Raw genomic sequence first — 16,820 nt, 5'->3', positions numbered from 1 at the left:
TGAGACAGCTCCCGGATATTTAGCCATCTACAATGACAAATAACAACAGTGAGACAGACAATGCAACACTAAACACTCACGGTTTCTTTTACTCAGTCCATACCATAATAGAGGTACAGATCGCTCAGCCACATCCCCTGATTTGGGATACTTCCTAGTTTGTATTTACCTCTGATTATCTCCTGATGGGGATGTATTAAAATGTAGATGAAACAAACTGAGGTGACCTTGTGAAACAAATGCAACACTAATTATTTGCATGAAAAACACAGAAAACAAATGGACTTCTAAGTAAATCCCTTTGGATTTCAAACATTTTTCCTCAAGTCCAGGCTTGCAATAATGCAATCGACTGGTGTAAATACCTTGATAAGTCTGGCCTATTTGGATGTTTGTTTTCTTGTGACTCTTATAATTTCTTAACCTTGAATTGACCTGATAATTTGTATAGGGAAGGCATGGGGAACTCTGGCATTTACTGCCCAGGTATTTGGTATTTCTTTATGAGAGAAATTGAATGTTAGGGACTTTGACACAGCATGTTGTTGAAGCAAGATCTGTGCTTGGTTTCTCGTTTGGACCAGGGTGCAGACACTGCTCAGAGTGCTAGGAAGACATATGTCTCACTATAGGTAGACGCAATTGCAAGGCGGCACCTTTACTGGTATGTGCTCTGACCTGCTCACTAATCTTGCCTCAGCGTTCTGTTTGCTGAACCACGGTTTATAGAAATCTTCTTGTTCACAGGCTGTGTGATAGAAACCATTAGGGAGCATCATCAAAGTTTACATGGGGTATGTTACGCTGCTATGTGGTAGTGCATTGTGATTCCACTTCATTAAAAACTGGTCTGGACTATGGATTCCTGCCTCACCACACACTTTCAATACCTAAGAGTACGTTTTCCCGTTTGGGAAAATTGTAGACAAATTGCCAACTCCATAGTAAATGTAGGACTTGGGTAATTAACCCACAAATGAAATTCTAGCCCCTTATCCACAGTAGGTTGTAAGCAATGATAACTTAATTTTGAGTAAACTGAGACATTTAATCTAAGAGAGGCACTTTTGCATACTGTTTTCTGTGCATATATTACTTAATCAGGATAAGGGTAGAAACGCAGGAAGAACTTTTGAGCAAAGTACCTGGTATAATGGTCCAGCTGTGTTTGTGTACTCAGCACTACATACTGTATTGGTATAAATTGTGCAAATTAAATTATGCAACTGACTGACTGCAGTTGCATTATAAAACATATTTTATTAAATGTATACTTTTTAAATGTTTCCGTCTATACAGTATACCTTATTTATGTATACCAAACATTAAAATCTATTTGTGTCAACCATTCAGATGTATATGTTGCAGCAAAAGTCAGAATATTGACAAATCTTAAGAGCTACTGGTAAATATCCACATTTACCAAGTAAAGCGGTAAATAGCTGAAATATACATTATAACACTTTACTTCAGACTTTTACCAGTAAATCTCAAGAATAACCAAGTGCCTTTACCAATAAGGTTTCGGTAAATGTCAGAAAAGCAATATATTTCTTCATAATTCTGAACATTTACCAATAAACTTTGGTAAATCATAAGATTAACCAGTAAATATCCAAAAAGCAATATATTTCTTTATAATTCCGGACACCACCTTACTTGGTAAATGTTGACAATTACCTGTAAAAATTATATAATATGATCTTTGAAACCTGAAAAACATCTTATCTAATAGTCAGTCCAAAGTACTCCCAAGTACATTTTATGAGATAGTGGTGATGTTTTGATTCCAAAGATCAAATCGTTCTTCAGATTCCTGAAGAAAAGATGGACTTTCCTTTCTTCATCGCCTTCTTAGCTTTAACTACAGTTTTTACTGCATATACAGTAAGGTGTTTTTATTTTCCTTTTTTCTTTTTAATTCAGAAATCGCATGCTTATGTTAAATAATAAGTTATCCTTCAAAGCAGTTTTAAATTGTTTTTGTTCTTTCTATATTTCAGGTAGAAGCTGCCCCTAAACAAAATGGTATGCAGAAACCTACTGCTGTTTGATTTTTTATATTTTAATAACATATAATGCTAGATTATAATTACTGTATATATTATTCTTCCTTTGATAAACAGACAACGATGTGGATGCAGGTGATTTAAGAAAAGACATCCCAGACATAAATCTCGGTAAGTCTTCTTTTTACAACCTCTACTGAACAGAGTTTGTTGCTAATGGAATGCTTGTTTATACAATGAAAATATCAATTATTAGATTCAATATTTTGTACTGTAGCTGTTGCTGTTGGAAATGACTTCAGTAAAAATATGCTGGTATATAGAAAAAGTTAAATGCTTTATATCTTCAAAAGGGGCATTTTTTGAAAGCACTAACTCAAGTCTTTAATTCTTTGAAAGAAGACATAAAAAAGTTAATTAAATATTAAAGCAAGTGCTTTGAAAACAATAGTTTCTAATACACTGTATATCATTTAAACGGTATCTTCCTGTGCTTTGAGTCCCATTTAATTTATATTATTGTATTTTAAATGAGTTATTCTTCTGCTAAAACAGCCAAAGGGTTTTAGGGATGTCAGACGACAAATTCAATGCCCACCTGAAATAGAAAATGTGATTAGTTAGTTCATTAGGAACCTAAATATAAAAATCATATGGAGCAGTAGAACGTTCTTTATTTGGGAAAGTTTAATTTTTAAATTTTTAAATTTTTTTATTTACATATATTTTTGGCTTTACTGTCTGTATTCCAGCTTCGAAAAGACATCTATTTGAAGGAGATATTGCACTTCCGGTAGGTAGACATTATATTCTTGTCAAATGTTATTTCATATTTACAATACCGAAACAATAACATCATTATGGTTTTATAATTTTCAAACAGTCAGGACGCAATGGGCTCAGAAATGATACAACCAGATGGAAGTTTCCAATTCCCTATATTCTATCTGATACATTAGGTAAATATTAAAAAACTTGGTCATTGTTTGCAAAAAACAGCTGTAATATTCAAAGTGAAGCAGAGAAACGTTTTGGCACATGCACTCTTTCAGTACATTTTTTGAATGTTTAAAGCTATTGTTGGTTGTTTATTTATATAATGTAGTGTGTGTGATGGAATTACTGGAAAAATATAATTCTGTATAAACTGACACAATTTCTTTCACTCATTCAAACATTTTATGGTATGGTTAATTCTTTATTTATAATGAACATGTGCCTAAACTTAAAGTGTTTTATTCTACAAAACTTCTATAGTTACGATGTTGAGCCATTAGGTGGCACTTTGCCCTCAGTTTATTTCTCAATAGAATTAGATTCTATTTTTTCTTAAAGTCTTCAGTTCTTTATTTGATGAAAGTAAAAAAAAACAACAACAACATTCATGCAATTATTCCTTTTTTTTAGATCTTAATGCCAAAGGTGTAATTCATCAAGCTTTTGAAATGTATCGCCTGAAATCCTGTGTGGACTTTAAACCATATGAAGGAGAAAGCACATACTTACACATTCAAAAGCTAGACGGGTAAGATAAGAACACACAGAAATGAACTGCATTGAATCTGGCTCTACACAGTTAAACTGGTTTATCTAGGTTTTAATGGCCCTGTTACCTAACACTGCATTTCAAGGATAATGACTGCTTTTATTACTTTAAAAAGCATGTATGATTCTCCATTTAAAGACAATTTCTTTCATTGTTTCAAATAAAAATACATTACTCTTTAAAAAAAAAAAAAAAATATATATATATATATATCATAATATATATTTTTTTCTAAATCTATGGCACAATTATTATTATTTGTTTATTTAGCAGGCGCCTTTATCCAAGGCAACTTACAGAGACTAGGGTGTGTGAACTGTGCATCAGCTGCAGAGTCACTTACAATTACGTCTCACCCCGAAAGATGGAGCACAAGGAGGTTAAGTGACTTGCTCAGGGTCACACAATGAGTCAGTGGCTGAGGTGGGATTTGAACCAGGGACCTCATGGTTACAAGCCCTTTTCTTTAACCACTGGACCACACAGCCAATTCCCAAAGATTTAAAGATAGATGATTATGATGTACTAGATACAGTTTTATAGTCACTTGTTGACATTTGTTGGCTATAATAACAGTTTAATGAAAATGAAACTTTATTTAATCTGTCAAAACCTACTTTACCAGGACGACACACCCAAATGCAGCCTGAATGGTCTGTAGGGGGCTCACAGTCTGCAATAGAAGTTTAGACAGGATTGGAGTAAAGACCATGCAGTTATCATTATCCACAAAGTAGACTGTGACTGCTTAACAGCCAGACAGACATGAACAGTGTAAAAGGTCCACATTATGAATGAGCCCTAGAGAAAAAAAGTGATTTGTATACAAAATGAAGCAACAGCAGTTATTGCCACTAGTGTGTGAATATGGCAACAAATCCGAGTTAAGAAATGATGTGCGATTTGCATCCAAACAGATGCTGGTCCTATGTTGGAGATTTCCATGAAGGTCAAAATGTTTCCATTGGTGCTGGGTGCGATACTAAGGCGGTCGTTGAACATGAACTTCTACATGCACTTGGATTTTATCATGAACAGTCCAGAACAGACCGTGATGACTATGTGAAAATCTGGTGGGATGAAATTCTTCCTGGTGGGTTTAACAGAATAGTGACAAGGACATACACCTGTTTGTTTACCTTTAAAATGTATTGCTGTGCATATACATTTAATGTAAACTTGTTTTGAATTAGTTATATGACCTGGAATAAGCAATACCTCTATAGTACACCATTTATCAAGGATTGTATATCACTGTACATTGTTATTTCTACAGTGAGCAATCATAGCAACAAACTACGCACATGCTTACCGCTGGGTCACATGCTGAGGCGCTACGAAGCTCATTATTCATGATCTTTTCTCCTCAACAAACTATGCATCAAAAGAAATTGTCAGTGGAAAAAAATACATGGTTACATTTTGGCTTTGACGGTAGTAAAATGAATTAGTTGTTAACTACAACTTAATTTAAGGTATTGAGAATTTGAATGCAGTTCTGTGTGTGAAGTTGAGTAGCGTTAGCTGTACAGAAGCTCAACCTGCAGTCGTACAGATATGTTTTAGGTCGCTCTTTGTGCTCTTTTAAAAAAACTTTATAAATTTACATCAATCAGAAATTCAACACATCTGCTGTACTGTTTATAGAAATACGTCTCAACAAGAAGACTTTATCAATTGTGCGTATCCCATCAGCCATCAGAACTGCAGCCCACTTCTGATTATCCTTATAAAAAACACTGCAGTATATCATGGGAAAAGCCTAGCACAGTGTAGTATATCTGAATAAAATCACAGATAAATTGTGATCAAGCACAGACAAACAAGGTAAATCTCAAGCATGCTTTAAAAGTAAAAAAAAACTATGGTAAAAGCACCGGAAAACACAGCAGACTGTAAAAATAGATACCATGTACATTTACTGTAGTAAACTATATATATATATATATATATATATATATATATATATATATATATATATATATATATATATATATATATTTTGTAACAGGTAATGGTAATTAGTGTTCCCCTGGTACCCTGTGGTTTACCTGTAAACACAATAGGAGCTATCTGCATTAAAATGTGACTGTGATTAATAAAGACTTTTTTTACAGGCAAAGAACACAACTTTAATAAATATGATGACAACTTTATCACTGACCTTAACACTCCATATGATTATGAATCAATCATGCACTATCGGCCACTTTCGTTTAACAAAAACGAAAGTGTGCCGACCATCACAACAGCAATACCAGCATTTAATGAAATCATCGGACAGCGCCTGGACTTCAGTGCCATTGACTTACTCAGGCTGAACCGAATGTATAACTGCAGTAAGTGTTTACAAAATCAATTTACCCCCCAGAACTTCAAAAAGCTCAATCAGAATTGTGCAAGAAACAGAGGCAAGTCGACTAACGTTTCTGCTTTGCCTTCTTCAGTGTACTCTTAAGAAGGCACTAGCTGAAATGTTTGTATACTTGACTTTGTTTCTTATAGTTTGAACTTTAAATCGGTGTACTCCTGTAAATTCATAGTTTTTCCCCCAAAATTAAATGATCTAATATTATTGTTTGGATTTGTTGTTTTTTTCCCCAGCTTCTACCCATACGTTGCTGGACCAGTGTTCTTTTGAATTAATTAATATCTGTGGTATGGTTCAAAACATGAACGATGATGCTGATTGGGTTCAGAAACAGAGCACTCCAGGGATGGAGGATCACACTTTGATAGGGAAGTGCAGAGGTAAGCACTGTATTTAGTAGTCTGTTTGCTCATTAGATATACTGTATGCAAATTGGAAATGTTAAGAAGTAATGCTATTCTTCTACCTACTGATGTTATTTTTTATTTTTAAATAATTTACAGTAAGGCATGACTGTATTTGAATAATCTTAAAAATACACTGTACTTTGCTAAACAAAATATGTTTATAGAAGCCCTACATTGAAAATGCCACAGATAATATAATCTGTCAATAGCTTTAGTTGCCAGTGTGACAAAAACAATGTTGAGAGGGGAGTAGTTAGCTTTTTACAACAATTATACATGTAAAAGAATGGGTGAATGTCATGTTTTTACTAAATACTGTACCTAATATTATAGTGACTTCTTGCACGATTTAACATGTAATGTGTGTTTGCTGTTGTCTTAAGATGCAGGATATTTTATGCATTTTGATACCTCAAGTGGACAGAAAGATAAAACTGCCCTGTTGGAGTCTCGTATACTTTATCCCAAGAGCAATCAACAGTGCCTTCAGTTTTTCTACAAGATGACAGGAGGCTCTGACAACTTGTTGGTAATCTGGCTTAGGTTGGATGATGGAACTGGGAATGTTCGTAAAGTTATGAAAGTACAGACTATTAAAGGTATTTAAGTAATTTTATTATTAGTAATAGTAATTATGTGAAAATAGCTGCTTAAAAAAGAAGAAAAAAACTAGTTAAACATGGAAGATGTATGTTTCAACTTTGTATTATCCAACTGTTTGTGTTAGTTGGGTTAAAAATTGTTTTTAAAAAGGGCCCTACTAGGTGACAGTGACAGATGAATTGACACGTCTATGAATAGTCTATAGATGGCCTGGCGCGAAAGGACTATGCTTGTTAGATAGCATTTGATGATATTTTGCCTTTCAAAATCTGTTATTTTCTCTGGCCACATACCTGGGTCACTTGAGTAACACAAGTCACTCGTAACATTTTTGAGATGGACTGTCGCTGCGTTGTCTTCTTTTCCCCGCGGTGAGTACCACCTGGAAGTTGGTTACTTGTTCCTGGTTCCTTATTCACGGTATAGTTGACAAAGCAGTGTGTCTGTGTGTTTTAACTCACTTACACATCTTGCTCAATAAATATGTAGGTACCATTTAAAAGATAATCACTCCCTCTTTCAAGAAAAATGAAAATATTAATAAAAAATATGTATCGGCAGCATAGCGGTTCCCCATATATTACTTGTTTTGCCCTATTTACCTCCTTAGACGCTTTGCTCACTAAATATCGAGGTATCACTTATCACCCCCTCTTTGCAAAAACACTAAATATTTTAATGAGCAACCCGTACCCCACGAGCAGCAGCACCCCAAAATGTAGCCCTTTATAACCAATACAGAACGCATGGGGACACGTCTTTTGATGCCTTGCTCACGATAGATATATAGTCAAGAAAATATTATAATTCAATCTAAATACATTATAGTGTGGAAAAAGACTTACAAGTTATTATTTTTAATAATGTGATTTGTATTCCGTTTTTACTCTTTATTTTATGAAGCAGACATTGGTCACTCTTTAAATAAATAAATAAATAAATAAATAAATAAATAAAGACCCTAATAATTATTTAACTTGTGCATGGCTGACTGACCGTCAGCTAGATTTTTGTTTTTGGTTCATTAGATAAACTCGATGAACTACAGAAAACCTAGAAGCTCGTCCCGGCAAGTATATGACTTGAGCGACCCAGACACAGACCATGTTTACAATTACAACGTCTTATTTTAAAACCAAAATTGATATCTCTGTGTGTTGTACTATCGTAGCTTATTTATTTATTTATTTATTTATTTGCCTGTTTGACTTGATAAAAATGGCTCATTTAGAAGAGAAGGAAAAATTATTTTCAAAAGAAAATCTCATGGTTTGACAACGCTGTTATGGGAAAGAAAGAGCTGCTATATCCTCGTTTTAAATATGGCCAAACGGGATTAGCTGTGCAATTATTTTGGTTAATTTACTCAGTTTAACAAGAGGCCAGTCACGTTTTCCACCCCACTAGACACGCCCCTACTCATAACAATATGGATTAAAATTGTATTGCTTAAAATTCTACATGGTAAACAATATTTTATCAAAATAGGACAATTCTGTGATACAGAACTTTGCACTCACCCGCACTCTTTCGTTTAAGCTTGTGGTTACGTTTCTGTTTTATTTAATATACTTAGTAAGCTCATATATAAAAAGTATTGTGCATTTTATGATTAAAGCATGACATTTTCCACAGTGTTTATACATACCCTAAGGTTTGTTTTCAGATGTGGAACCATCTTGGATTTGACCTCTGACAATGATAATTTGCTATTTTACATCATGTGTCATAACAACATGATCATAACTCCCTAAATTACATAGATGTATGTGCATTTCTGTGTCCTGGAACACTATTTGCATATGTGAAATCACTGGAGGTTTGACCTCTGTTGACCTTGAGAGGTCAATGACCTCACTCAGGGCTCAAATGTGCTGTCTGATTGGGAAGTTGTAATGAATGCCACAAATAAACAATTTTATTATAAATTTGGTGTTTACATTACATTAGATGTCACACAAATACTTATTAGATGCAGATAGCTGAGAAACTGGTAGGTCTGAGTAATGATCTGAGTACTAGCTTAGTGCTAACATTCTCCAGAACAGGAGCAGAGGGCAGTGCACTTGAGGGCAGCCTTGACACATTTGCATTGCTCAGTGCATCCCTTCCTACACCCACAGTGAATGAGTTCATTGCACGACTCTGATGCTTCTGGAAGAGTGGTCCACAGTGGTTGCCACCCTGCAGTGTCCTTCCTCCAGTTCCAGTCTGACGGGCTTGGAAGCTCAGGGTCAGGAGTTAGGGCCTCTACAGTGAGCATTTTTAACCAGTAATCGAAAACTGGACAATCTGCTGTGCTCTCATTGCACACCATTCTTCCAAGGACACAGCATCTGTCTCTGCTGCAGTTGCTGCAGATGTGTATTGTGGATACTTGCAGCTGTGACGGTGTGTATGCCAGGTCTTCGTCACATGGCTGGCTCTGAAGGAATCTGCTGTACCAAAGCTTGCGATGTCAGCCTGCACTAGAGCACTTGTCCATCCGCTATCATCTAGCCAGTCTCCCAGTACCTGCAAATATAAAATGAATGAGTATGTTTGATCAAAGCATCATTAATGTTGTTGCTGCAGATATAGGTTGCTGAAGTTCTTACTGGTTTGTACATAAGACAGACAGAAATCTTCTATCATTGCTTAATCATCTTTGCTTAATGTTGTTTGTTTAATCATGGGACTTAGCTTCAAGATGGCCATCTCGATGTGTAGCCCGCAGAACATCATCACAAAGTGGTCCTCTTCAAGGGTAGTTGGCCAAGTCCACTGGATTTGCTTGGCAACGGTGTACAGTGGGTTGGTCAGCAGCAAGAACAGGGACTTGACCAGGGTTGAGATGCTGAAAAGCTGCTTGGACAATGGCCATGGAATGTCTGATGATGACCACTGAGTGTGCACTGTCCAGGAACAATGGCAATAGTGCATTGATTACTGCAGGCGGGATCACTGCTTTCTGGATGTCGGCATGGTCGGCAGCCCAGGATACCAAATCCATCCTGTCTAACTGCTGCTTCTTGAGAGCTGCTATCACTGTATTGAGCCAATCAGACTCTGCCTCTGCAGCCCGTACAACAGTCTGCAGGTTGGGGGGTCTCACAGGACCATGGTACAGTGAACTGCTTGGTCTTCAAGGCAGCTGGTGCTGTCGTGAAGAGTCCTTGACGCATTTCTGGTGGACACACAACGTCATCCATCCTAAAACGTTGGCAGACCCCATTGGCTATGTCAGAGGTCAATTGCAGGAGACAGTCATATGAAACACACATCCCCATGCTGAAGAGTGTCAATGAGGTTTATCTTGCGTGTGACAGCATGGATCTTCAGTACAATGTGCAGTGGAAGTGGTGTTTTGCGGTCACGGTTGTGATGAACTGTACCAGAGGAATCCACAGCTTGTGCATGTTTCACACTTTTGAACATCAGGAGAGCTGCTGTTGTGCTGGATGTAGTGACAACCTGAGTTTGATGCTTGATGTTTGGACCCTCCAGTATCATGTTCACAGCAGCCAACAACATCATCAGGTACAGCATATTGCTGGGATCCTTGCTTGAATGACCCATCAAATGAGAACTTTCTGTTGAACATTTCTCTGCGCACGACTTGTGCTGCTCGTGCCAAATCACTATCACGGTCACAGGCCTTCCTAAGAGCACCACCAATGTTGTCATCAAATGTGAGAAGTACACCTCTCCCCTGTGAATGTGTCCTTAGATCAGGAAACACAGATAGTAATCTGATTTTCAGTCTCATAGTGTACATGTGTGCCAGATCAGTTAGCTGGAAGACTGGGGAAACTGATTCTTCCATGTGGAAGTCTTCCATGTAGACCACTAACTCTGCGAATGCAATGCCGTGGAGACGACCATCGGGATCCTCATCAGCACCTGTGCTGTCAGCTACTCTTGCTCTATTGTAGAGTTTCACAAGGCATTTCAGGTGGTACTTAGCCTCAAGAGCAATCATGTCCCCAGGTGTAAGCTTGGCCAGCAGAGCAGTGTCTTGTAGTTCCATTGCACATCTCCGAACCCTCGAACCAATGTCATAGGTGGAAGCTTGGTGGAGGCCTGCAGAACCAGCTGGCTCATGGCAGAGGAAGCACATGGTCTCTGTGAGGTCAATGTTGCCATGGTTTGAATGTGTGTGCACAGCTGATGAAGTACCAGCCTTCTGTTCTTCTCTGGATTTCCTCTGTAGTTTCAAGCTTTGTTTGGTTAAATTTCAAACAGCATGTTTTATGCTACCCAGCAAGGTGTGTCATCATTGTGGCCTCCATGCCATCCCCATCATTAAGTCTTTCAGTGTCAATGTCCATTGGCACGTGCCCAAGTTCCTGAAACTGACCGAGGTGACCTGCTAATGATTTGTAGCCGCTGCCAATGGGTGCCTTGGTTGATTTAGCTGGACACTGCAAAGCTTCCCCAGTCTCCTTCTGACAAAGCACACAAAGCTCCCAATTAGTTGTGCCAGCTGGCTTGGGGTATTTGGGTTTAGGTGTGGTAGGGTCTACCAGGATGTGATGTTTTGCCATGGTGATAGGGGAGGAGAGGGAACCAACACCAGAGATAAACAAGTTAGTGTGCTAATAGTTTTTACAAAGGCTGCCACCGCTAAAGTGTTTGCCGGAGTTCTGAGGTGCTGAACATGCAAAAGAGATTCACCTGCAGCATACAAGCATACATATATACATTAAATATTTTGAGAATAAAATTTTTTTTTATGTTCTCAAAATATTTTTTGTGTTTTAAAAAAAATATTATTTATGTTTTAAAAATATTTTTTTGCGTTTTTAAAGTGTGTGTTCTCAAAATATTTATTTGTGTTTTTAAAAATATTTTTTATGTTTTGAAAATATTTTTTGTGTTTTTAAAAATATTTTCTTTGTTTTAAAAATATTTTCTTTGTGTCCTCAAAATATTTTTTGTGTTTTAAAAATATTTAATGTGTTCTCAAAATATTTTAATTCCATTAGGCCATCTTACTGCACAGTGTAGCGAGTTGAAAATACTGATTGACCTCTTGTGGCCATTATTATGATAAACATATGGCGGCTTCTACATCATTATGACAACAATATACACTCTGTGGGACAGAACATCACCGTAACTCTCACAAAGTAGTTTATTTTTTCATTTAAACATGGTACTGATGCAGGGTACAGACCATTGTAAATCAGCATTGTTCAAGGTCATTGACCTCTCAATTTAATTTTAAACATCACCATTGAAAATAATCTGTAGATGTCTGCAGGACACCTGAAACACAGAAACACACTTAAAAGTGTGTAATTTAGGGAGTTGATGATCATGTTATTATGACACATGGTTCTAAAATAGCAAATTATCATTGTCCAAAGTCATTGACCTCACACGGTCGTCAGAGGTCAAATCCAAGATGGCTCCACAGCTGAAAATAAACCTTAGGGTGTGTAGAAACACTGTAGAAAATGTCATGCTTATATCATAAAATGCACATTACTTTTACTTATCAGCTGTACTAACTGTATCTTCCTGCTTCACACAGTCCCACTCAATCAGACACAAAAGCAAATCAGCATGTTGAGTAGGTCTGTTTGATGGAAGCGGTCCACACAGGAAGTAATTTCCACCTCAGGGCAGGTCTGTGCTTTAGGTAACTAGTAATTGAAACAATTCAAATCATTTAGCAACAGTTCACATAGTTTACACTCACTTTACATGTTGAATACAATCAATTAATTTGTGGTTTAGAGAGGTGAATTGAAAAGTCTAGTCTATGTTAGTGTCCCGAGATTATGGAGCCAGCTGGCAACCTTTTTCCTTTTTGATTTCGCACCTTTTGGTACATAGCAGTTTTCCTTTTTCTAATTTTTTTATATATCTAAAACTAAGACTGGTTAAGATTATTTTCTGTACTGCAAATTCTATTAGTGCAAATTTACTACCATGACTACTTTTAAAAGTCATGTATTTCACTTATTTGCAGCTGATGGTGATGATTCCTGGAAAATCGCCCATGTGACACTGCATGCCAAAGGCAAATTCCGATATCTCTTCCAGGGCATTAAAGGATCTCAAAACACTGGTGGTATTTTCATCGATGACATCAGCCTAACAGAGACTCGCTGTCCTAACGGTGTCTGGCAAATTAAGAATTTTACAGGTCTTCTAAACACCACCAATAAAGGTGATAAACTTGAAAGTCCACGGTTTTATAGTCCAGAAGGTTACGGATTTGGAGCCACAATTTATCCCCACGGTCGTCTTGACTCCACCAATGAGGGCTACACAAGTCTTTACTTTCATCTGTGCAGTGGAGAAAATGATGTGGTTATGGAGTGGCCAGCTGCGAACAGGCAAGCTACTATCACTGCTATGGATCAAGATCCTGATATAAAGTCTAGGATGTCATCCAGCAGGAGCTTTACAACAGGTAAACATCACTTCAAACCAAACTAGATATTTTTCCTGGTAGGTGTGCCAACACCAGCATATTTACTTTATATCCTGTCACATTGTGCTTTTCTGTATGATGGACTAATGCCCCAGAAATACACAAAAACAACCAACTACTCATTCACAATTATATGTTGGTTTCAAATGCAGTTTAAAATGGAATCTTTCTATGTGAACTACAGCATGCTCTTCCACTATAGATCATAAATACAGTAACACTAAACCATTTTGAAATCAACCAATAAATAAATAAATAAATAAACAACTAAATAAACTGCACCAAAATGAAGCCCATAATTGGATACATCCACAGCAAAAGCCAAAGGCAAACAAAGGGGCTACTACAGCAGTCAATGCACGTAGTTGGACTGAGATAACTTTGCTTATTTTTTCCATGTATTTTACAGACAAAGACCCTAAGTGGGACAAGCCAGTCAGTGGCACATTGGATCCTTCTTGTAACTGTTACAGAGGCCCTAGTTGGGGATGGAGTACATTTATTTCACATAAGCAATTACATCGAAGGAGTTTCCTGAAAAACGATGACCTGATTATCTTTATAGACTTCGAAGGTATGTTTTTCATTCAACTGTATAGTGCATTATATTTCAGTCACATGAAAGACAGAAAACCCTGTTTCAGTGGGCCTGAGACTGTAAAACAGAAAAGCAATGTTTTAAAGTTGACTGCAATTTGATTAAATTCAATCTTGCTTTCAAGCTTCATGTTTACTGTACATGTATGTTGCTTTTTAGATTTGACTTCTCTGGTGAAAACAGAAGTTCCAATTAACATCCTCAAGCCCAGCAATATCCTGTACACTCACGAAAGACCACGCCGTGCTGCAGAGCCTGCTGGGAACTGGGAAAAACATCAACCGCAGTCAGCAGCTCAGGACCCCTGTGATCCAAATCCCTGTCTGAATGAAGGGGCTTGTGTGAACAGAAATGGAGAAGCATCATGCAGGTGTGTAGATTGTGCCTGTGTGTTTCATTTTCAGACAGTTTAGTAAATCTGTGAAAATGCTGGCTGAATAATAATTGAGAACCATAGGTACTTTACTGATAGAATCATCAAATGTAAATCAGCCTCTCTGAGGTAAATGAGAAAGAAAAATAATAGTAATATTTCTGCTATAATTTCCTTTTACAAAAATTGGAACACTGGTATTCAAGGTATCACTGTGGCCTGATGTATTTAACATAAATAATAATAATAATAATAAAAAACTTTACAAATGTATTAATAAGATTTTATGGTAATAACATTTTGCTCTCTTGGTTTTTCAGGTGTGTTCAAAGACAAATGTTTTTATATGCTGGGGAAAGGTGTGAGTCTTCACAGATCCATGGAGATATTCTGGGAATGTTGATTGGTGGAGCAGCAGGAACTCTTACTCTGACCATTGCTGTTATTGCAATTTTAACTAGGAGACATCGATAGTTAAATAAACCTTCTTCTTCCTCTGTCCTAAAACCAAATCCTTAAATTACAACAACTCTTTGCTTTCTTTAAATATTGATTTTCTTAAGACATACAAGCATGTTATGGTTAACAATATTTTATTTAATAACTTTAATGACAGCACATTTAATATCTAAATATTGTATTTTACAGCTTTACTAAAAAAAATAATTTCATGCTTGTTTAAAAACGAATATATTTTATAATAGTGTGCGCTGATCTGTGAAATAAAAAACAAATAAACACATTTGTTCATTCATATTTCAGTTTCTTACTATTTATTTCTTAGCAGACGCCCTTATCCAGGGCGACTTACAATTGTTACAAGATATCACATTATACATTATTTCACATTATACAGATATCACATTATATTTACATACAATTACCCATTTATACAGTTGGGTTTTTACTGGAGCAATCTAGGTAAAGTACCTTGCTCAAGGGTACAACAGCAGTGTCCCCCACTGGGGATTGAACCCACAACCCTCTGGTCAAGAGTCCAGAGCCCTAACCACTACTCCACACTGCTTCTGATAGAGAAAGTAAAAAACTAGTACATTGATTTGTTTCTGCTGAGATTTAGAAGGGACATCTTCCACTTTCTGGAGTGTGGGTGGAAATGACCAAAGGTAGCAATGAAACATGTAGGGCATCAAATAGAGTAATATCCCAGAGCACATCATTGAAATACTAACAGTAACATTTAAATACAGCACCTTAAACACAAAGCATGCAGTGCAAGACCACTATTTCACCATTTCCCCAGATTAACATAAGCAATTATACTGACCGAGCAGAACATCATTAAAACACAATACAGGGATCTATTACTGAAGGTGTCTGACAGAAAGGTCTATTCCTATCCCAGTGTACATCTTGGAATCTAGAGCATTATAACATTGTTATTAAAGGATCATATTTTGGGGGTACGAATGAACTTTCAATGCAAATCCTTTGTATATATTTGAAGAGAGATGTGCCATAAAACAGGCAAAGCATGCCCCATGCTAAGCTTTCAAAATGTATTCATCTTTTTCAATAGAGAGTAGTGTAGAACTGTAATTATAAAGGTAAGGGAACAGTGAAAAATAAATGATTATATATGGAACAATATTTTATATGTTAATAGATCAATATTTCTCAGGTTTGCAGCATATGATTGTGTATGTAAAAAAATATATTTATATATGGCAATTTATATTATGTTGTTATGTTTATACATATTATGTTATATTATGTATATACACCTTTTTTCCTATGGGTGTACTGTGAACAAAAGGACACTTCACCTCTTCAGGAATTATATGTATACTGTATATATATATATATATATATATATATATATATATGTATATATATATATATATATATATATATATATATATATATATATATATATATATAAACAAATGAAAGTAAGATGTGGATACATTTACATTTTCCAATGTGTAAATGCTCCTTTTCTAACGATATCTCTGATTTTTGCATATTATTTCCTGTGTTTTGAATGGCCTCTCTGTAGCTGTTCACAGAAGGCTTCTGATCAGTGTTGACCACATTACTGCATGTGCAATTAGTTTTGCATGATGTGACACATTCACCTTCATTATTGTATTGTTCTCTAAAAAATACTGTTGTTTCCTAGTGGAAGCCCTTAGATCCAGTGCACTGGGGGAGACAGTTAACAGAGTAATCAGGCAGAGTTTAAACTAGGGACCTGGGGGGCAAGGAGGCTAGAGCCAAGACTATAGCCAAGGGGAGTTACACTACAAACTACACAGCAAACAACAAATACAATAATTAAAAACGACTGGAAATGATGCAGAGGGGAACAAGAATACAACAAACAAGTACAATCAAATAGTCACTGATGTTCATAAACGTATATGCCTATATTTAAATGCAAGAAGCATTAGAAACACATTCCTGTAAGTAGAAGCCATTATGGGAATAACGGAATCCTGGTTAACTCCAAACGATGGAGTCGA

General features: G+C 36.4%; 1 protein-coding gene across 1 annotated transcript; it reads left to right on the top strand.

Annotated features, from left to right (window-relative positions):
- Window positions 1-1,809: 1,809 nt before the first annotated feature.
- On the top strand, window positions 1,810-15,090 carry mep1a.2 (meprin A, alpha (PABA peptide hydrolase), tandem duplicate 2). The gene is made up of 14 exons (XM_059025785.1): window positions 1,810-1,887; window positions 2,004-2,028; window positions 2,127-2,180; window positions 2,762-2,802; window positions 2,893-2,968; window positions 3,417-3,534; window positions 4,473-4,648; window positions 5,673-5,894; window positions 6,160-6,306; window positions 6,717-6,932; window positions 12,896-13,342; window positions 13,773-13,937; window positions 14,121-14,331; window positions 14,655-15,090. The coding sequence occupies exons 1-14, from the start codon at window positions 1,828-1,830 to the stop codon at window positions 14,806-14,808; spliced, it is 2,112 nt and encodes a 703-aa protein (XP_058881768.1). The 5' UTR covers window positions 1,810-1,827; the 3' UTR covers window positions 14,809-15,090.
- Window positions 15,091-16,820: the final 1,730 nt, after the last annotated feature.

Source organism: Acipenser ruthenus, chromosome 6 (genome assembly GCF_902713425.1).
Source record: "Acipenser ruthenus chromosome 6, fAciRut3.2 maternal haplotype, whole genome shotgun sequence".
In the NCBI taxonomy this organism is placed as follows: domain Eukaryota; kingdom Metazoa; phylum Chordata; class Actinopteri; order Acipenseriformes; family Acipenseridae; genus Acipenser; species Acipenser ruthenus.
Note: the sequence above shows the minus strand (reverse complement) of the source record. Positions and strands in the feature narration are given on the sequence as shown.